The sequence below is a fragment of the Marmota flaviventris genome, chromosome X, assembly GCF_047511675.1.
Source record: "Marmota flaviventris isolate mMarFla1 chromosome X, mMarFla1.hap1, whole genome shotgun sequence".
Classification (NCBI taxonomy): Eukaryota; Metazoa; Chordata; class Mammalia; order Rodentia; family Sciuridae; genus Marmota; species Marmota flaviventris.
This window is the reverse complement of record NC_092518.1, coordinates 7,567,608-7,590,970: the sequence shown is the minus strand read 5'-3', so window position 1 is coordinate 7,590,970 and position 23,363 is coordinate 7,567,608. Positions and strand designations below refer to the sequence as shown.

Here is a 23,363-nt window from a genome sequence, read left to right as displayed (position 1 = left end):
AATCCAGAATTTTTTGTCTTACAAGCAAGGGAACTAAGGTGACCAAATATCCTAGTTTGCCCATGATTTCCTGGGATGTAGAATTTTCAGCGCTAAAATTGAGTCAAGTGTCAGGCAAACCCAAACAAGATGGTTACTTGATGAAGAAGTAACCAACCCACGTTTGCCTCATTGGAACCACAGCCTTCAGTTAGTAGAACAATTTCATCTGAATTTAGAGTAGATGCCATAGCCTATAAAATGCTCATGATTTGGGCAATAATTTTCCCCCTCACTTAGTCAGCATTTTCTGTGCTGTGATCAAAAGTCCAAACGAGAACAATTTTAGAGAAGGAAATATTTATTTGGTGCTTGTTGTCTGAGAGGTCTCAGTGCAGATGACCAACTCCATTGCTCTGGGTCTGAAATGGGGCAGTACATCATGGTAGAAGGGCATGGAGGAAGAATGCAGCTCAGGACATGGCAACCAGGAAGCAGAAGGAGAGAGAAAGAAAGAGTGAGAGCTCCCCTCACCACAGACAAAATATAAATGCCAAGGGCACTCCCCCAGAGACCAGTAGCTCCAGCCTCACCCTACCTATCTATAATTCCCATCCAGTTAATCTCTATCAGGAGATTAATGCACTGATTAGGTTAAAACTCTAATAACCCAATCATTTCACCTCTGAACTTTCTTGTATTGTCTCAACACATGAGCTTTTGGGGGACTCCTTATATCTAAACCATAACAGAGACACTCAGACTCAGAGAGATGTGGACATTTTACCCAAGGTCATACAGCATGCTAGTAGCATATCAGGAACTAGACTCCAGATTGCCACATTCCCAATTTAGGGTGCTTCCCACTGCATTCTTTTTTGTCTCCTCCTTCTCTTTTTATCATCCTCTTAAAATGTAAAGTAAGTTCAGTTGGCTTGTCTTTTGGCCACAGAACCCAGCTGTTGGAAGAGCGAAAACTGCTCTTCTGGTTTATATTGGGCATCACTTTTAGTTGTATTTCTGATGGGATGGTGAAAGAGAGCTAGAATAGAATTGGGTCATTGAATGGCCTCAATGGATCACCATCTGTGATCTGGGGACATTCACTTCTGTCATCTCTAAGCCCACTGCAAATATTTCCAAAATGGAATTATTTGTTATCACCTAAAGGCTAACACTGACTAAGGCAGTCATGTGCCAAGACCACATACCCCATCTAAAATGGCAGGTGACAGAATTGTTACCTTCTAGGTTTGACACCTAAAAAATGCAAGAAATTTGGTTTCTTTGTTCTTTACATTCTTTCCAAGGGGAGATTAAAGGTGCCACTCTAAAAGTTTAAGTTAATGTATAAATAGATGGGTTCATAGCACTTTACAGATAACATCTCATTTAATCCTCAACACCCCCATGAGGGAGGTAATATTATTATCCCCATTTATTTCACATACAGGGAAACTGAGGTACTGTATGAGGTTAAGTAACCTGCCCAAATTGTTGTTTTAAATCTGGCAAGTGGTAGAGTTTGTGTTCATGAACATTATGTTCTTCTAGAAGAGAAAATGGAGCTCCAAGACTGCAATAAAGTAAAGCATCCTGAATGTGGTCTTGGAAAGCAAGGGCAAGAAAAAAGTAGAGGGATGTGTTCCTGGGGGACAGAACCATAGATCAGTAATATAGATGACTGTAGTGAAAAGTAGGTGCTCTGTTGACTTTGACATGCAATTCAGATGAAGGATATGGTAGTATGTTTTAGGTCCTAGTTCCCATCTTCATTGGTTATCTTCATTCAAACACATCACATACTGAACAACCTGTGCTGTCCTGCTTCAGTCCATGCTGGAACTTGGCCATTAGGTTCTGGAAAATTCTGCTATGAAGTACCATCTATAATGCTGCTTCCTTCACAAAGCCCTTCCTGATCTCCCCAGCCTGATTCAATGCTCTGAAACTCTTTAGTATCCATCTTTCCCTTCCCCACTTAGCTTGCCTGGCTGTAGTTCAGCCGGTGGATTGGGTAGGAAGTGAAACACCTTCAGATGTAACTGAATTAGCAGGTAGAATTGTAAAGCATTTGTTTTTGGCTTTGATCTCTCCTTCATTTCCTTCCTTCTCTCTAGTACATTCTATATGTTCTGTATCACACCGTGATCAACTTTTGTTCAGACTGGTTGTTATTCTTCATATTTCACTGTGACTTTAAGACATCAGGTTGCTATTTGCAGTGTTATCCATACTTTGAAGCTGAGTTTCACTGGAGGAACTTAGCAACACTGAACAGGTGTGTATTCTCTGGGACAGAAACAGTTCTCAGTTGCTTCTGACATCAAAACACATGAATAACTTTTATGTGGCCTATCTTTAAGTTTGTTATGCTCCAATAGATGGGTATTGAACATCATTACTTCAATGCCTAAACACACTGTGCAATCTTTAAGGGGAATATCTATAATTACCAACTTAGATGCCTTATGTGGCATAGCTGTTATGCCTTAGGTTAAGAGATTACTAGGAAGTCCTTCACAAAGAAAACCATTCAAAATGGAGAAGAGCTGATTTCAAGTAACTTCAGGCTTTTGTTTCTGTAAATTGGGCTATACTTGTAAAGTAGCAAACACCTTCAGTACTGCATTAACCCAAAACTCTACCAAAATGATGCAAACTATGAAACAAAGTAGTCAGCAGGATTTTATTGAAATGTTTTAGTACACTGTAGGATCTTAAAATCCTAGATTCTAACCAATGCAAGCACTGCAAATGATACATTCATGAATCTAGTTGGCATCATATCTAATAAAGAACAGTTATCATGTGAACATCTATAAGTTGACTAGTATAATTTAAATTGGAGGCTAAACAACTTTGGTATATTCATATTTTGGTGGCTCCCCTTTTTGGCTAGATATATGCAAAGTTTACTCCCAATCAGGAGAGTTAGACAGGACTGATGCATTTTGGTGGTTTCATTTAAGTTTTCACACCATGAACAGCAAGGAATGAGAATGTTCTGGGATTAGGCTGTTCACAAGGCACTCTTCATCACTTCTGTCAACTGGAAACCACTGAATAGTTAAAACCTGTATTTCCACGGTGTAAAGTCAAGTCCAATCTAATTAGTTCATAAATGTATTCAGGAGTATTTTGAAATGCAAAAGTGGGGCTAAATAATGATAGTAACCATTTTTTATACCTGGAAATCATTATTAGAAAACTAGTTCTATAAATTCTTAAACTTTCAGTATCTTAGATAAAATGGTCACCTTTAAATCAACTGTCTTTAGTCAACACACCTGAACTTGCATACTTGTACGTTAAGCTGTCTACATAAGCATTTACAATTGTTTTCATTTCACACAAGCATAGAAATCCCATGGAATACAGATGTTAGACATTTATCAAAAAGGAAAATTCCAAAGCATCCATATAGGTTCTTTACCCATCTCCAGTCAACTCTTTCTAGACAGAGTCAATCTGCATTGCAGAGCTGACTTTTTATCAGGTTCCATCACTCTTTCTCAGAAACCATTTTAAGGTACAACAAAATGCTAGTTTCAGTAACAATTTAAATGATATTTTCTAACTACAACTTCTGCTGTCTTGAATTTTGAAATTCTAAAGACTGCTGTTCAAGTTTGTTAATGACTTAGGTTTGATTTTTCTACCTGAAGAATTTCTATCAGACCATTTATTTTCTATAAGTTTTAAGACTCAGCAGAGGAGGTTTTAATCTCCAGTTCCAATAAAACAGTGGACAAAAGATTCAGCAGAGGGGATTGTTTTTCTCATTACTAGGCTTTTTATGCAGGAGAATCCTGTTCTTTGGGGGATGATGAATTCAGTTGGTTGTCTACCGACATGCATATAATAAATTCAGAGAGTCAACACTTGGCTTCTGCCACAGAGATAGCAAGGCACTTCACTTAAGAGGATGTTATCAAGGGCCATTTATAGAGAAGGCATTCCTCCGTGAATTTTCCCTTCACAATCTTCACAATAATTTTTGAGCCACTTTTTGAACATGATTTTTACTTTCCATAGGCCTCTCCTGCACACATTTTTTTTTTTTTTGGTGTACCAGCTTTAGTTAAGATACTTGTTTGCCAGAGACCTACTACTTCCATGGGCAAAAGAACATTTACTCAAAGCTCATGTTTAAATAAACATTTGGTGGCACTCATAAAAAATTCACATTTATGTGTGTCAAAAGAAAATAATGATCAGCTTAGTAAATTTGAGGGAATTTAAGAGAGTCATCGATTTTAGTAGAAATCCTCAAGCAACATTACTGGAAAAAATACAAAGTGAAAGCTATGGATAAAAATATGGTGTAAAGAAACATAATGACAGGGATAGGGACACAAGGTACATCCTAAAGAATTATCTATCTGGGGTGGACAGAGGAGAGTATAAACATGACCCTGAGCTCAGCAACCACAACTCAAAATGGTTTATAAATTAGAACAATTGTAGAACATAATTTTGGAGTTTTGGGACATGGTATTTCAAGTGATAGTTATAATATCACTTAAAAGTGGTAATAAAAAATGATACAGAACTATATTGCCTTTGAAATGTCTAAGGTCTACCAAAAATCAACGTGTCAGTGGCCATCTTTAGCTAAATAAAATTTGGTCCAAAAGGGTAACAGTTAAGATGGTCTATTTAAAACCCAGAACACCATTTTTAAAGAAGGAAAAAAAAAATCAAAATTCTTGGTATTATAAATTTTCTAAGATTCACTCCAAAGTAAAGGGCTATACAGGGTTTTACCCAAATGTCCATAGGCATTATTGTTATATATTTACACAGAAGGCTTTAATGTGAAGTCACCTTTGGCAACCTCAAAATACATAAAAGATGAATTTCCACAATGGAATTTTATACTTGAAAGTTGTCGCCTCAAAATACTAAAAGAACAAAAGAAAACATCACCTATCAGAAGAAGTCAAGATGATAAAAACATTATTCATTTAAGATGGTTCACTTAAATACCAAATAACCACCACCTTTCCCCCAATAAACCAGAAAGAAATAGTCTTGGGCTTCAGAAGGGGAAGCAATGAATCTCAGAGTATACACAAATCTGATGCTTTTGCCAGTGATTAGCCTACCATTGCTTAGTCCTAACACTAAAAAAGCAAATAAATCAAGTGAGAAGTCTCAGGAGGCCTGCTCGACACTTCTCACTTTGCATTTACAGTGGCACATGGCTGAACAAATAAGACACGGATTCCCCATTGTGTGTCCTTCGGATTGCCTCGGCCAGGATCATTGAAATGTCAATCACCTGAACGCCAAAGAGAAAACAGAAGGGGAGGAGTTATAATTCTTTAAAAAATTAAAATCCAAAAAGTCTAGAAATGATTTCTTCAGTATACATCATGTGTTACTGTTAAAAGCTCCCACATCCATTTCTTTTGGGAAGGCAGATAGCTGTGGGATCTATCTTCACATTACAACCTGCTAAACCAAACCTGGAAGGAAGATTTTCAGTGCAGACATCTAAAGGATCTCCAGGACTGCTGTTAATCAGAGACATCCTTATCTTAGGAATTTGTTGTTGTTGTTTTACATTCTTTTAAAAAAATATTTGTTGTTTTTAGATATACATGATAGTAAGGACTGGGGATATAGCTCAGTTGGTAGTGTGCTTGCCTCGCATGCACAAGGCCCTAGGTTCAATCCCCAGCACCACCAAAAAAAAAAAAAAAAAAAAAAAATACACGATAGTAGAGTGTATATTGACATGTATACATGGAGTATAACTTATTCTAATTACGATCTCATTCTTGTGGTTGTACATGATATGGAGTTGTTTTAAAATTCATTTTACACAATCATCAATGGGAGTCTTTTTTCTCTGTTTCAGTAAAGGTGGTAGAAGCTTTTTCTTTCTCTCTGTGTGCCATTTCAGAGCACAATTAAATGTAATCATCTAATCCTGGGGTCAGCAAATTACGTTTTATGTAATGGACCAGAGTTAACATTTTTGGATGTACAGTCCAGATAGGCTACCACCATTGTAGTATGAAAGCAGCCATAGGTAATGTACGAATGAATGGATGTGGCTGTGATCAATAAAACTTCATTATAAAACAATGATTTGGCCTATGGCCACAGTTTGCCAACTCCTAAGTTATTCCACTAATGACACATTAAAATATAAGTAACCAACTGGGTGCGGGGGCAAATGCCCGTAATCCCAGAGGCTCTGGAGGCTGAGACAGGAGGGTTGTGAGTTCAAAGCCAGGCTCAGCAACAGCAAGGTGCTAAGCAACTCAGTGAGACCTTGTCTCTAAATAAAATATAAAATAGGGCGGGGGATGTGGTGGAGTGGTTGTGTGCCCCTGAGTTCAATCCCCAATTCCACCACCCTCCCCGCAAATACATATATATAAAAGCAACCAGTATTTTGACCATTTTCAAACTTACCTCCTTGTTTCAAATGAACTCTTTTTCTCTCTAATGGGTTAAAAATCATGAGGTAGATCAATCTGACCCACCTACACATTCTACTGAAGGGAACCCAGGCTCTGAGGAATTAAAGGACTTGCCAAGTTTCACAGAAACACAGAGGCAAAATGATGACTCAAAACCTTTAGATTGATTCCAGGCTACTTGGTGTCAGTGACAGCCAAGAGCTTTCAGTGGCCTGTGTGCCACTAAGTAGTTAGGAGGGATACAAAAGATCAAAGTGCCAAAGATCCTTAGTATAGTCTGCTGCTTTCCACTGCCTCCCTTGCTTTTTGATTATACTAAAATATTTATATAACTAAAGTTGCCACTTAAACCTTTAAGTATATAACAGAGTTATATTCCCAATGATGTGAAAAAATATTTCCATTATCTATTTTTAAAACCTTTTCATCATCCCAAATAAAAACTGTGGGCTGGGTGTAGTGGCCCACAACTGTAATTCTAGTGGCTTGGGAAACAGAGGCAGGAAGATTTCAAGTTCAAAGTCAGCCTCAGCAACATAATGGGGCCCTCAGCAACTTAGTGAGATCTTGCCTCAAAAAAAAAAAAAAAAAAAAAAAAATATATATATATATATATATATAAAGGGCAGGGATGTAGCTCAGTGGCTAAGCACCCTGTGTTCAATCCCTGGTACCAAAAGCCAACCAAACAAAAACAAAGAAATAAACAAACAAATAACAGAAAAATACCCCTGTGTACTCATTAAATGCTAACTCCCCAGCTACCCTCCTCCACTTTCTGGCAACCACCATTCCACTTTCTGTCTCTAACCATATTCCTATTGTAGGTACTTTATATAAGCAGAAACCTACAATATTCCTGCTTTGGTAACAGGCTTATTTCAGTTGACATGTTTTCGAGATTCATCCATGACATAAGATATGTCAGAATTTCCTTCCTTCTAGATCTAAATAATATTCCATTATAGCACTAGGCCACACTTTGGCTTTCTCTGTATCTACTGACGGACATTTGGGTGTTTCCACCTTTTGGCTATTGTGAATAGTGCTCCTATGATTATTCATATGTGAGTTTTTATTTGAACATGTTCCCAAATTTGGGGGATATACCTAGGGGTGGAACTATTTGGTACATAACTTCAGCACAGCCTGTTTTTCTATCGTGATTTTATTTATTTGCTATTTTTAAATAGTGGAACTGATCTCTGTTGACCCTGGCCTTTCTCAGAGATCTAAGGTGACTGAAACCCTGCTGTGCTGAGAAGCTGCAATCTCAGTGAGCACCTGCACTAGCAAGCAGTCACACAGAGAAGATTGGGTGTAATTTTTAGGAATCTAAAGCAGGTGCCTCATTGCTTGGTTCTGCCTGTGGGATAGTACCTGAATCTTGGAGCAGTGTTTCATCTTGTCCTCTTGTGGAATTGTGTTTGTGACAACAACAGCCTCAAAGGAAGCATTATTGATTCTGGATATAGCTGGCCCAGAGAAGATCCCATGAGTAAGGATAGCATAAACTTTAGTGGCCCCAGCTGAGAGCAGTCTGTAAAATGAAAGATAAAAGTCAAGTATATACAAATAGTCTTGAGATATTCTGCCTTAGTATCAGTGTTAAAAGCAAAATGTTTGTCACATAAAGGAAAAGATGTGACAAACTTCACTCACATTTACTAGCCAAAACTAGGATCTTTAAAGGTATGTGTTAGCAAAACACTTAGTGAGCTATCTCAGTGCATCTCAAGTCAGAGTGGCCACACTCCAAGTGCTCGACAGCCATGAGTGGCTGGCAAGGTCTCTGCACTGGACCATGCAAGTTTGCAGCCTCTGGAGACCCAAGCTGTCAAGGGAGCTGGATCAAAGGCAAAGTGAAGGAAACAAGGCACTGAAGAAGCCACAAAACTCTTTTCTTCTGTGCTCAGTTTCCAGGGAAGTACCTTCTCTGACCCTTTTAAAAATACACCTAAAGCTCAACCTGGAAAATGAAAAGGTCCATGGTTTCTTTTGTACCATAAAAAGAATAAAAACAAATGGACCTTGCCAGTCATAGTAGTGTATGCCTGTACTCTCAGCAACTCTAGAGGCTGAGGCAGGAGGACTGTAAGCAGCCTCAGTGATTAGTGAGACTCTATCTCAAAATACAAAATAAAAAGGGCTGGGATTGTAGCTCAGCACAGAGTATCACTGTGTTCAATCTCCAGTACCAAACAAATAAACAAACTGAACAACAACTATAAAACCAAATGGGCCTAGAATGTCCTTTGGTCTAAAATTCCACCACAAAGCATCATCAATAGTTAGGGAAAACAGGCTCAATTTTTAAAAACTGATGTTTTTTTTTTTCTTTTTTTAAGGAGATGTCCTCATGCTTTCCAAACTGCTCCCACGTACTTATCAGCAGCATGGCAGATGGTACCACATGTGTCAGCCATGTCATCCACGAGGATGGCCACGCGGTCCTTCACATCCCCCACCAGAACCATCCGGTCCACTTCATTTGCTTTCTTCCTCTCTTTGTGAATCAAAGCAAATTCCACATTCAACCTGTCTGCAATTGATGTGACCCTGTGCAAAGATGCAAAGGAACATGATAATACAGTCCATTTAGGAATTTGTTCTTCAGTGGATGTAGCTCAATGATAGAGCACTTGCCTAGGAGGTGTGATGCCCTGGGTTCCATCCCCAGCACACAAAAAAGAAAAAAAGACAATCTTTTCTTTGAAATTGTATTTTAGTAACATGGCAAGAAACTACAGTCAAGAATATGAAATGACTCAGGTTAAGCCAGCATACTCTGAGGTACACAATAAGCAATCCACAGGGAGAAATATGCTGATGAGAAACAAACCTCTGCCTTTGTGACAGCTGGTAATGAAGGTCAGGGCACCCTGACCACTGGATAAACTACTGGATAAGAAACTGATATTCAATTTTAGTACTGGGGGAGGGGGGTACATTTTTTAAATCATAGGCACAATTTAAAACAGGTTATATAGGAACTACCATTTGCTCCATTTGTGGAGCAGACAGCAGGGACAAAAGTACTGGTTAATACATCCATGTAATATGTAGGCTTATGAGAATGAGTTTTGTTCACTTAAGGCCTAAGAAGATTTGTAAACTATGAGTCCAGTCCCTCTGTACATTAAAGGCAAATGCTTCAAAGTCACTGGCTCAGGAGAAGCTGAGCTGGCAAGAGAAGGAGAAGGGCATAGGCCTGGATAGTTGGTGAACACAGTGCATTTTTGTATTTGCCCATGAAGATTAGACTTAAATGATGAAACATATTTCAAAACAATGCCATGGATATAACATAACACTTCAATTTCCTATTCCAGTTTTTAACATAACAGTCATTAGGCAACTCAGCTGAAAAATATTCATGGGATCAATTCATAGCCCACTCACCCCAATTTAGGATGCAGTGCATGGAGTATACACCTCCAGACATTATTTTTTAAGAACTGGTCCTAGTCATCATATCATCTTCAGACTGCAACAGGTAATGGACCTCCATGTGTGCTCCATGGGCAGAGTGGGCAATTCTCTGTTAAGAATCTACTTTCTGTCTCTATAGATTTACCTAGTCTGGGCTTTTTATATAAATAGAATATACTATATGTGTACTTTTCTGTCTGGTGTTTTTCTTAACATTATAGGGTTCATTCATGTTACAACATATATCAGTACTGATTTTATGGCTGAGTAAGATTCCATTGAAAGGATATAACCATTTTGCTTCTCCACTCATCTTCTGATGGACACCTGGGTTATTTCTACCATTTGGCTATGGTGAACAGTGTTGCTATGGACACTGAATTCCTTTCTCTGAGTCTTTTGGGCATAAACCCGGGAGTAGAGTTGCCAGAACATATGTAACTGTATATAACTTATTTGGTCAGTATTTTAACAGTTTCAAGGTACCTTTTCTAAATGTGAACAGAGAATGCAGCAACCTCTTTCAAACCTTCAGGCTTTCTCTCCACATTATAAAGCAAGGATATTTGCCATTGTAAGCAAGGGCCATATATGAAAATGAGACCTCAGGGAAGGCCTTCTTTATTCCATACAGACACATCTCTACTTCCAGATGACATTTTGGAGTTGCATTGTGGCACTCTGTCAGACTAGGTAGCCTGATTACCCTTCCAAGTGGAAACAATGCTAGATGACACTGTAAGCCAAGGAAACTATCTTTACAAATACATCATCAACTCAGAGGCAGACATCAGCAGAGGCAAAAAATGTAGAAGTAGGTGATTCTAAGAAGCTGGCAAGCAGCAAAGTGCTTCTTCTGAGGGCTTCTGAGAAACCCTAACAATCTTAAGCTTCCATTTTGCTGGCAGGGACCTGGCAGATGATGAGAGAATAAGCCTAGGGCTCAGCCAAGACTAAAGGTCTAACAAGAAACCCTTCTATTACATAGGGACATCACAGGCTCTTCTTTCATAGTAACAAACAATAAAAAATAAACCTGCTGCCCATCTGGAAATAGGAAGGATGCTTACCTATCTCAAACTCGATGCTGAGTAGAGAAGGTTAGCTCTTACTAGAGAGTTCAAAAGCACATTCTAGCTCTCGTGAGGGTTGCTTGTCCAAATTCCTATTATGTGTCTGATGAAAACCCTCAAGTGGAGAATTTAATTAAAAGTGAATATTGGGGGTAGTTCTCCAAGGGAGCTGGCAACAACACATGCACACCCTCTCAGAAGGATTACAATAATAAAATTCTAAGGAAATTGAGGGATTATAGAACACAGCCCAAAACACCCAAGTCAGCAAAATTGAGGGCCACCAGAAACAAGTGTCACCTAATTATAAAAACAAAGAATGAGATACTGGAATTAGATGAAAAGGAATATAAGTCGATTGTTTCGTTTTAAAGAAATAAAACAGAATCTTGGATAAGAACAAAAGGATGAAAAATAACATCCCATCAAGAAAAGAATGAATAGAAGAGAATTTTGGGAAATATTATATTTAAATTTTATTGAAATTAAAAATACAACATAAAATAGATGGAAAATATTCAAAATGAGAATGTGTGAATTGGAAGATGGAGATGAAGTCATTGTCCAGAATGCAGTAGAAGAGAGAAAAGATAAAAAAACACGAAAAAGATGCTAAGAGACATGAACAGCAGAGTAACAAGGTGACATGAATAAATGGAGTTCTAGAAAGAGAAAAAAGAACAAAGAAGTGAAAATATTTAAAGAGACAATAACTGAAAATTTCCCAGAACTATTGGAAGACACTAGTTCTCTGATCCAACAAACTCAACCAACGAATCCCCAAACAGTCATATGGAAGATCAAGAAATCAAAAAGGCAAAGGATAAAGATCAGTCACCTAAAAAGGAACAACAATCAAACTGGCATCCAAATTCTCAAATTCTACCAAGAAAGTCAAACTAGGATTCTATACCCAACAAAATTGTCTTTCTAGAACAAGGACAACCTAAAGATATTTTTGGTCGAATTATATACCTTGAGAATTAATTTCTAACATATGACTTAAAGATTGAAACTTAAGTAAAAGAAAAATTATACACTGAGATGTGGTAGGGAACAAAAGTAAGCAAATATATTGATTGATATGTGAACAGCTCTTAATAAATGTTGATTGCCTAAAACTGCAATGATAATGTCCAATTTGTGGAGAAGAAACAAAAGCTATACTAGGCAACAGCTTTAAAGTGCATAAGATTGTGGTCATAAATCCAAATGTTAATAATCATGTAACAGAAAAGGGAACAAACTTTCCAGTAAAACAGACTGTTTGTCATGAGAAGACACTAATTTTAGATTTCTCAAATCTTTAGAAGCAAAAGGAAGCATTACTAAGATGAAGTCCATGTTTCTGCTCCCCTTAAATTTTTTTTTCAAGCAGGAACCAAAATCACAGTAGCCCTAGTAGGCACCTTTAGTTTCTAAAGTTTCAATAGTTTCTTTACCTAAGGATTTCACTGAAAGAAAAAAAAATTTAATTCGAAGGTAGACAAAAACTTCATCCCATAATCACCTTCAAATATATACTACCAATCTACATGCCAATTTTACGAGAGACAAGTCATTTAAACTCAAATTAAGGAAAGCTTGTTTCTTAAAACATGAAAGAAGCTTCCTCAAGAAAGGATACTTGAATACCTTACACAAAATGTACATTGCATTATTTTTTTATTTATCTGTTTATTTAGTAAGGAACAGGAACAGTCCTGGTCCACAGAGCAGCTTGGGAAACACTGCCACTTGTGGCTGAAGTTCTAAGTCTGCAAAGACCAGGCACAACTTGCTTTCCCCTGTCTGCCAGGAGACTCCTGTCCTCATCAGCTTGTATACAGGCTGGGTTATGTAATAAATAGTTTTGGAACAACTATACCATTGGAAGGCACGGAGGCCTGTCTCAGACAGAAGTTGAACTATGGGGTTCTTGGTAGTGGGGGACATGGGACATCTAGATCTAGGTGAAGAGCTCCAGCAATATCAGGTACCCAGTAGTGATGTCAAAGATAGAAGATAAAATGAAAACATCCCTGCAAAAAGCCCTCTGGGTTACTATAACACTATTTCTTGAAAAAGCTACAGATAACTTTTCTTTCTTGGGTATATGATGGATACACAATACATATTCCTAAAATGAGGTTAAGACAACATGTCATGTTGAAATCTTAGGTGGGTAGAACTAGAACAAAAATATCATACTCTTAGATTTTGGTTTGTTATTTGGCAATTTTTACATTCTTTTGTGTGTGTGTGTGTGTATGTGTGTGTGTACCGATGTCAGGGGACAGACCAAGGAGGGACAGATACATGATAACACCAAATTGTTCAACATATTATCATTGATAGAGATGGGAGGTAGTCAAAGTTTTCTTCTAATTTTTCAAAAATTTTTTATAGAAAATGTTCAAAGATTACATAATCAGAAAAAAATCAAATATGAATTTAGTTTTTCTCACTTCCCTTGTCACTTTCAGGTTGATATTTACTATGTCAATAGGGGTGGGTCTGTTTCTTCAACCCAATCAAGCTTCAAAGACTACTCAAGAGTGACCTCCTGTGGAAATACTAAGCTTTACCTAGAAAGAGTTGGGCCTCAAAGCTTTTTCCAAAGCAACAAGCTCCAGTTGGACATATAGATATATTTTCTCTAGGGAAATATGCTTTTTGCATTATGCAAAGAAATCAGAGATAGTGACTACTGCATGGATTACTTGTTACCTGAAAGGTTGTTCTGGGGGGACTGTCAGTAGGAGAACAGTTCATTCTAGAACATGAGGAAGACACAATGATATATAGCTGTCACTTTGGGGAAAAGGGAGAGGAGGTAGCAAAAATTCCTACGCTGGCTTCTCCTGGGACAGAGAGTGGGGTGGATGAGTGGGGCTATTTGAAGGGATCTGAACAAAATGGAATCTCAAACCTGGCCATTTCCTCTGGTTAGTCTATTCTGTATTTAGGAGTTAGCAAACAGACAGAGGGGGCTTAGTATATAAAAAACATTACATTTCAAAACAATAGGAAAAGATGGGTTATGTAATAAATAGTTTTGGAACAACTATACAGTTGGTAGGAATGGGGGGTGTGAAAGAGTTGAGTTCTAATTTCATTCTTTTATTTTCTAGGGAATGGGGGGTGTGAAAGAGTTGAGTTCTATTTTTCCAAAATAAATTTCAGATAAAAAATTGCAACATTAAAAAAGAAAAAGGACCTGGGTATGGTGGCACATGCCTATAATGCCAGCCACTCAAGAGGCTGAGACAGGAAGATTGCAAGTTCAAGATCAGCCTTAGCAATTTGGCTAGACTCTAATCAGCTTGGCAAGACTCTGTCTTAAAATAAAAATTAAAAGGGCTGGGGGTGTGGCTCCGTGGTAAAGTGCCCTCGGGTTAAATACCTAGTGCCAAAAATAAAAAAAGGGAGCCCCCCAAACATACAAAATCATAGAAGAAAATTTTTTTAAGAGAAGGGCAAATGCTTTATAAACCCAGAAGCCATAATATGAAGAAAAGATAAATATGAGTGAATAGGAAGGTTTTAAATATCTCACAGAGAATAAAAATTAAAAAGAGGAAAGAAATGGAAAAACTTGGGGAAATATTTGCAACACAAAAAAGAAACAAAGCTGTGATCTCATATCCATGCAGAACTCTTAACAATCCATAGGCAAGGTCTCCAGCCATAAAGCCACAGGCAAAAGGTCTGAAGAGATCACTCAGGAATCTGCCATGCCACAAAGAGCATTTTCCGTCACCAGGAGACAGCAAACCCTGCTCACCAGATTTGTCAAGTAAAACTGTCTGATAATCCACTGTGTGAGCAAGGCTTGTAAAAAGTTACTGGCATCTGTACTTGATGGAATGCCTCTGAGTCTGTTTTGAATGACCACATTTTGGCACTGTCCATCAAGACTACAAAGGCTGGTACTCTCTGATTTGGCAATTCCACTTTCAGGAATGTATCCCACCTGTACCCATGCACTAAATGGCAAAGAAAGAGTAATGCTTAAGGAGTGTCCAAATTACAGCACCTACAAGTGGGTAACAGGGGACTGGCCACGGGAATTATAATGTATGCACATAAGGGAACATTACACAACTGTAAAAGAAAAAGCAGTCAAGCAGACCTTTTATACAACTCTGGAACTATCGCTAAACTATAGCAAGTATTTTTTTTAAAGCACAGTGACGAAGTATATATAGCACATTAACATTTGTATATAAGAAATAGGGGGAATATATGTTTGAATAACATCATTCTGGCATTGGAAAGAATAGTGGTGCTTAAAGAAGAGAGGTGTCACCTTTTGTACTATTTCAAGTTTTACTCACAGCAATTGTATTTTTTTTACCATATGTATAAAAATAGGGATGAGACAGGAAAGAAAAAGGCAATATAAATCTTTGGAATCTATTTGGGCTTAGTAGCCATCAAAGTTACATTTTTGGGTTAAAAAAAGAAATATACCAAACACAAAGGTCATATATTTTATGATCAATTGATACAAAAACTGAAGACATAGTTCCATAGAGACAGAAAGTGTATTAGTGGTAGCCAGGGGCTCAGGGGAGGAGCATCTGCTAATGGATATAAGGTTTACTTTTGGTGCAAGGAAAATGTTCCAGAATTAGACAGTGGCGATGTTTGCACAAATCTGTGACTATATTGACAGCACTCAACTGTATATGGAATAACTGTAGGTATTTGAATTACAATTTAATAGAGCTGTTATTATAAACCAAGGACAACTTATGCACCTGGACCCCTTGGCCTACTTCCTCACCCCAAACCAGTAGATCAGCAATATTTGAACGCAGATTCCATCATGTGACTTAAGTAAGTTTCCATGAAAACTGCAAGCATTTTCAGTAGAAGTGACTCTGAAAAGTTGCTCACATTTTTATTTAACTCTGATGAGATGGATGAAGGCATATGTGTGCCCATCATGTTTAACAAACCACATAACACGGTGCTGCTTTCCACACCATTGCTGTCCCTCTGAGGGCTTTGCAAACTAATTCTCTGTGCTATCATTTATATATTTGTGTCTCCTTCCTTTCCACAGCCACTTCCTGCAGCTGTCAGAGGCCCATCTCCAGCTGTATGGCACATTTCTTCCTCCTCTTCAGAGCTGGGAACTTAGGCAGCCGTTGGACAGACAGCTGAGAGCAGAACGAATGGGGCTCTTCTGAGAATCAGGTCCTACATTTCCTCACATGGGTGTTGTGACCACTTCCTGGGCCATTCCTAAGCTTTTAAGTGTGATTCTAGGTCCCCAGATGGGCTGCAGGTGGATGAGGGTGCCAAATGAGGGCCAGTCTTTTGTTTTGCTTTTTTTTTTTTTTTTTTTTTTTTTTTTTTTTTGGTTTTGGGGCTTGAAAGGGCCTCGTGCATGCTAGGCAAGCATCCTATATCCCCAGCCCCTGCATTTTAAAGTCCTCCTGTGACTTGATGCCCACTCGGCACTAGTCACACATACCTATTTGCCTCCTTGCTTTTGCACTGGGCTGGTGGGTAGAAGTGTCTCCTACCTCCTAACCTTATGGTGGCCCCTAAATGGGCACTACAACTCCATTCCACTTCTATTTTTCTTCCCACATTCCACTATCTTTTTCTTCTTAAATAGCTGCTGCAAGGGCTGGGGCTGCAGCTCAGTTGTAGAGCGCCCGCCTCGCAAGTGTGAGGTACTGGGTTCAATCCTCGGCACCACATAAAAGTAAATAAAGACATTGTGTCCAATTAAAAAAAAAAATAGCTGCTGCAAAGTTCTACAAGGCTACTCCCCAGCCTCAACACTATATCAGATCAGCATTCACTTATTGTTCTCGGCCTTGATTCTTAGCACCCTGTGTCCTCATGGCTCACTACTTCCTTGAGTCTCCTTTAAAACCCCTTCAGATTTGTTACTCAGCATAACTTTCTCTACTGGGAGTTTTTAGTACCTCATTGGATTTTATCTCTTCTTTCTCCTTACTTTTCTTCGAAACTTGCTCACTTGATTGCATTGTAATTGTTTTATCACCCCACATTACTGGCTGCCTGCCGCCCTATTGTCTGCATACACTGGGTCTGGGAGAATCATGTGTTCTTGGATTGCTGACTTTGGATCATCAAGCATCCATCTGGTCACGTTCACATTCAGTCGGGAGTGCTCATTGAGCAACTGGGAGTCTTCCTCTGCAGTAGCTCTGTAGCTTGAGGCCCATTTTCAGGGTTAACTTTTTTAGTATAGGGATTCCTGCACCTCAGGGAGAGTGGGTATTCCACTGTACATCTGCCTGTGGCATAGGCTTATGGTTTGATTCCTAATGGGGGACTATTTTCTGCTCCCATTAAAAGGCCCAGATTGCTAGCTAGAGTTCTGGCTTCTAGCTCCTTTCTTTATGGAGGCCCAAATATGAGCTTTCACAGCCAGGCCGCCAGCCTGCCTCTTCCCCTTCCAGCACCAGAAATGCAGTGTCAGCATCTTCTTTATTTCTGGGCCTCAGGTTTCTTGGTCTTCTTAAAAATTTTTTTCAACATAGGCTACCATTTCCAAGGTAGCTCCATCAATGGTGATGTTCATTAAAAGCCTTATTTCTCAATTAAGAGCATTATTTTTATAATCAGAAAATAACTTCAAAAAATAAAATACATCCATTTTTTGCTGAAAACAAATAAATATATACATATCATATGTGCCTTTTTAAAAATTTTCATGATGAAATGTTGTCAAAGAGGATACATTTCTGCTCTGAAAGTGAAGTCTGTGGTGTTCTTATTCTCATTTGCAAAATAAAGTGATAAATAATTTAAAGCATGATTCCTGGGACTGGGGTGTAGCTCAGTGATAAAGTACTTGCCTAGCATATGTTCTGATCCCCAGCAAGGTGCAGGGGCAGGGGGACATAGAGAAATATGGAAAGGAAAAAGCAATTTGCAAAAATGAGAAATCTGCATGGCTCTGCCTGTGAGTTACCTCTTGGCTCCCCCTGCATCCGGTGAAACAATGATACAGTTCTTCCACTCCGTGATATTCTCCCGAATCCACTGCAGAACTGCAGGCTCTGCATATAAGTTATCCACAGGAATATCAAAGAATCCCTAAGGGGAAAAATGAGTGTCACCTTGCAGGGTTTTATTTATTTTTTAAACAACTAATTGTCTTTATTGAATAACATTTGAATTTTTAATTCCAAAGAAATCATTATAATAGATTCACTTTTGTTAACAGAATCAAATCAATAGAGATATGTTACAGGGCATGTTTCAATCCAATCCAACTTCAAGACGTGATAAATCACTTAGGATGGCCTATCCTCTTTGTAGGGCAGTGGTGGGGGTGGGGAGGTTTGTTTTGTTTTAGCACCTATTACAAACCAAATACTTTATATTCATTATATATTGTAAAGTGGGCATGGTATAATGTGGTCTGTTTTCAGGATGAAGAAACTAAGTAATGTAGAGATTAAAATGCACATTATGATTCTGCCATTCTAATCATTTCTCAAAGGTGAGGTGGAATTATGTAGTATATACTCCAAGACACCATCTCCACTCCTCAAAACATAACTAGAGCCAAGGTGGTGCTAGAGACAGGAGATATCAACATCAAATTACATTTCTAGGTTCACAAAGGGAAAAAAATCCAGAGAGTAGCCATATATAAATTCAAACATGAATAATGCTACCTCCTAAAATTATTTAACTTAACAGAGTATTAAGACAAAACCCTTGGAAGAAAGAAAATTTTGATACCTGTATCTGAGAGGCATGCAGATCCATGGTGATGATATGATCAGCCCCAGCAACTGAGAGCATGTTAGCCACAAGTTTTGCAGAAATTGGAGCACGACTCTAAAAAAGAAAGACATAGGACTGGGGATGTAGCTCAGTGGTAGAGTGCTTGCCTAGCCTGTGTAAGGCCCTGGGTTCAAGTCCCAGCACTGCCAAAAAAAAAGACATGGATTCGATAGCGGGAAAAAAATGGAGAAAAATCAACAAAGCATAATAAGGAAAATAACACAAGTTGTGACAACAAAAGATCTATCCATACCATTTTGTTCACTGACTATTCAATATTTACATGAATCATTGTGAAACAACATGCTTAACACTGGGTATAGAAAACAAATGTCAAAGAAGCAAACAGATAGATCTATATACTATATGTATAATGTCACAATTTGTATTATTCAAATTGTAAGAAGTGACTAGACCTAAAATAAAAGGCACAGAATGAGAAATGACCACAGAAAGGACACAAAGTTTAAACAGGGTAGGCGTTAGAGGACCCATTGAGGAAAGTGCTTTTAAGACAAGGTGACAAAGGCAGGGAGAACAGTATTCTAGAAGGATACAATGGTATGCGTGAGATGGCTGAAGCCAAAGAGCTTCACACAGCCAGGGACTGAAAGAAGCCCAGTTATTAAAGAGGCATTCATGTACTGACAGCTGCAAACTACTGCTGTTACAAATTAAACAAAAACCAGGGGAAAGAAAGAACACTTTACGGTGATTGATAATTTAATATTTAGAGAAATAGACACACTGACATTATGTCTTTTTCAAAAAAACTTCTTTATAGTTTTAGTTTCCACATTATAAATTATGGACAATAAAACTGTCCACATTAAAAAAAAACTCAAGAAACTATACAGATATGATTGAAGAAGAGTTCAGCAATTTGCTGTGAACAATGGTATTCCTGTATAATACTAGCTATAAAAAAGAAAACAGAAGTTTAAAAAAGATTTCATTCAAAATAATAACAAATAAATAATCCTGTTAAACACACACACATACACAGTATATTCATGTAAAAACACACAGAGGAAAGAATTATATCAAAAGGTTAACAAAATATTTTTATTTTATCTAACACTATTCTGATTCTTAAAAGGAAATATGTATAATATTTTGTTTTATTTTTATATATATACGTATACATATATATGTTTGTGTATAAACTTAAAATGTAAAGAAAAGACTGAAACATCCTAAAATGTTAACAGTAGATTTTTTTAAAAAAAGGTGGAGAAAATGGAGAAATTTTTCTTTATTAAAAGCTTTTCAATCTTTCCTACTAACTATATCACAATTCATATTTTCATTGTTTAACTCTTCTATGCTATGTTCCACCTTGCCAGGATAATAAAAAGAACAAATTGGTCACTGTGACTTCTTTGTAATAGAATCTGATTCATAATGCTATCAATTTGGGACTCTTCTTCCATTTATAAGCAGCTGCTCTGGACTGAAAGTGTCCCTCTGAAATTCAGGTATTGCTAACATGATAACATTAAGCAGGAGGTCCTTTTAGAGACCATGAGGCCATGAGGGCTCCATTCTACCCTTTTTAATGTGATTAATGCCCTGATACAAGAAGTTTCCAGTTGTATCATGGGAGCTTGCCCTTCTGTCTTCCACCCTATAAAGACAAAGAATTCCTCCCTTTGGAGGATAGGATCCTCACCAGAAACCAAACAGCAGTGCCTTGGACTTCTAGGTCCTCGAACTGTGAGAAAATAAATTTCTGTTCTTTATAAATTACCTAGTCTGCCAGGTGTGGTAGTGCACACATGTAAACCCAGTGGCCCAGGAGGCTGAGTAACAGGATTGCAAGTTCAAAGCCAGCCTCAGTAACTTAGCAAGACCTGAAAGCTACTTAGTGAGGCCTGTCTCAAAAAAGGAGGGGGGCTGGGGATGTGGCTAAGTGGTTAAGTGTTCCTGAGTTCAATCCCTGGTACCTAAATAAATAAATAGAATTTACCAGTCTCTGGTGTTTTATTATGGCAGCACAAATAGACTAAGACACCAGCAAAAAGGATCTTCTCTCCCCTCAATGGCATCAAGCATTTCTTACTTCTGGAATCCAAACCATAGGGGTAACTTCTAAACTCAGATGTTCTGATTTCCTTCTTCAGCCCTTGTTTACAAATCTGGTTTTGTACTGTGTTTTGTAGTTTGGTTTGATACCCAACCAAATCATGCAGAAAGAGTGATTAACAAGTTAACTAACTTTATAGCCTATACAGAGAAAAAATTAGTATAGCATTTAAACAAAGTAGAGTAAAGGCACAGTAGCCAAAAATTAAAATGTTAGTCCCTCTAATGTAAAATGTATACAGGTGAAACATTTTTCAAGTCAGTCAAGTATTCTCAGGATTTTAAATTGTAGCATCAAATGCAACCCTGCTTTGAGGGAAATCTGACAAAAGTTTTAAGGAAATTACAAGATTGTAGAGATTTATATCAGTTAAAAATAAAAAACAATATTTTATTTTTAATTTTTTTTAGAGAGATTTTTTAATATTTATTTTTTAGCTTTCAGCAGACACAACATCTTTGTTTGTATGTGGTGCTGAGGATCAAACCTGGGCCGCATGCATGCCAGGCGAGCGCGCTACCGCTTGAGCCACATCCCCAGCCCCCAATATTTTATAATTGAAATAAAAACAAGACTTTAAAAGTGATTTTGAAAACAGAAAAAAAAAATTCCAAGCTGAAAGTCCTTCACCTCCTTCAGAAAGTAATTATTCCCTGTCTTACCCACAACCTATGGTTTTCACTAGTGAAGGGAACTAGCAATTATGGAATGTCTACTACGGCAGGAGACAGCAAACTATGCTCATAGGCTAATCCCACCTATAGCCTGTTTTTATACAGCCTGAGAGCTAAGGATTTTTTCATTTATAAATGGTTATGAAAAAAAAGAACAATATTTTGAGACGTTTGAAGATTATATAAAATTCATATCTCATTGTGCATAAAGAGATATGTCCACTTGTTTACATATTGGCTATGGCTGCATTCACACTAACATGGCAAAAGTTGAGCTGTTATAACAGAGACCAAATGGTCTATGAAGCCTAAAATATTTGACACTAGTTTCTTTTCAGAGGAAGTCTGCTCACTCCTATATTGTATACTAGGTGCTTTATCAATACTAGCTAATACTATCCTCAATCTACAGATGAGGAAACTAAAGATGCATAGTTTAAATACCTTTTACAAAGGACAAACTGAGTAAATAAACCTGAGTCCACTTCATTCCCAAGGAACAACCCAAATCTCAGACCAGTTTGCACCACATCTTGTACAATTAATATTATATAATCACTATATAGATGTGTCAGAAATAACGAAGCCAGAACAATTTATGTGTCTTGGCCACCTGCAAGTTCAGTTCAGAGGATAAAGATCTATACAGAGAATGGCTATATATCAGTCTTGCTTAGGGCAGTGTGGGTGGGCACTTCTTTTCTGGCATACTTAGTCATAGTGCCCCCTTTCAATCTCCATAGTGTCCTGGCTGGATGATCCAAGTCTCATCTCTTCTACTAGCAGTTAAGTTGAGAAAGAAATGTATTCAAATGGCCCCAAGTGGAAAACACATCTAAATATCCAACAACAGGAAAACTGGTAAAAAGCTGGTCAGATAATGCAGCTGCTCCACAAAACAGGTCCATTGGTTATTGGAAAGCTGTAGGGCTCTTCTTGTTAGCATAGTGGCTGGGAGCAGTACAGGCAATTGGAGCTACCACTTCCTGCACTTAAAGGGGCAGAGAATGGATGGCTAGTTTCTCTATTGCAAAGACTTCACTATGAATAAAAATAAGGTACAAATTGTGAAAAATACAACCTTGAAAAAAAGAGGCTACTTCAAGTCAGATACGTGCTTACAAAAAAATGTAGGAATCTCAATATTGGTATCAAAGAGGAACTTCATGTTTCCAATTTTTAAACAGTGGGATGGAGGCCTTGTCATGATAAAAGAAATAATTTACTGAGTTAAGAGACAATGTATCAAATATTTCAGCCAAATACAGGATGTAGAACTTACTGGAAATAGAAGGACTTCATTAAAATGGCTAAATGAGATGAGAATTTCCCAAATCTCTTGTCACATGGAATAGAAAAAGTGGCAGAAAATTAAGTCCTTTTTAACATGGACAAGGATAAAGATATTAAACAATCCTATCATAACACAAAGATGGGTGGAAGAGCTCACACTATACTGATGGGATGAAATTTAAAAATTGAAATTTAGCAGCCAAACTAACACATATAACTTCAGAATCCAGTTTAAAATAAAAGAAACTATATAAATAACCGGTGGGAGGACATGGCTTTACAGAAGCATGTGTGACCCAAAGTTTTGGTGAAGAGTTGGGGCCTAGCAGAGGATGGTTAAGTCAGGAGAAGGGATTGATGTGGATTTCTTGGAGTGGGTTAATTCTTACAAGAGTGGGTTATTATAAAAAGAATGGGCCTGGCCCCTCCCTGCTTTCTTGTTCCTTGCTCACACACATGCCCCTTTTGCATGTGGCTAGTTCCCTTTCCCCCTCTCCATGTTGTGACACAGACAGGAAGAACCTCACCAGGATGCCAGTGGCCATGCTGTTTGAACCTTTTGAGCTATCAGAATTATGAGTCAAATGAACACCTTAGCTTTATAAGCTACCCAATC

General features: G+C 37.9%; 1 protein-coding gene across 1 annotated transcript in view; it reads right to left on the bottom strand.

Annotated features, from left to right (window-relative positions):
- Nucleotides 1–2,654: 2,654 nt before the first annotated feature.
- Nucleotides 2,655–23,363, bottom strand: part of Prps2 (phosphoribosyl pyrophosphate synthetase 2) — a 29,161-nt gene continuing 8,452 nt past the window's right edge. The window contains exons 3-7 of the mRNA XM_027946499.2: nucleotides 18,650–18,748; nucleotides 17,871–17,995; nucleotides 8,805–8,978; nucleotides 7,800–7,959; nucleotides 2,655–5,266 (exon numbers count right to left, since the gene is read on the bottom strand). Coding sequence (XP_027802300.1) covers nucleotides 5,174–5,266; nucleotides 7,800–7,959; nucleotides 8,805–8,978; nucleotides 17,871–17,995; nucleotides 18,650–18,748 — 651 coding nt within the window. The 3' untranslated portion in view covers nucleotides 2,655–5,173. The remainder of the gene's footprint in view (nucleotides 5,267–7,799; nucleotides 7,960–8,804; nucleotides 8,979–17,870; nucleotides 17,996–18,649; nucleotides 18,749–23,363) is intronic.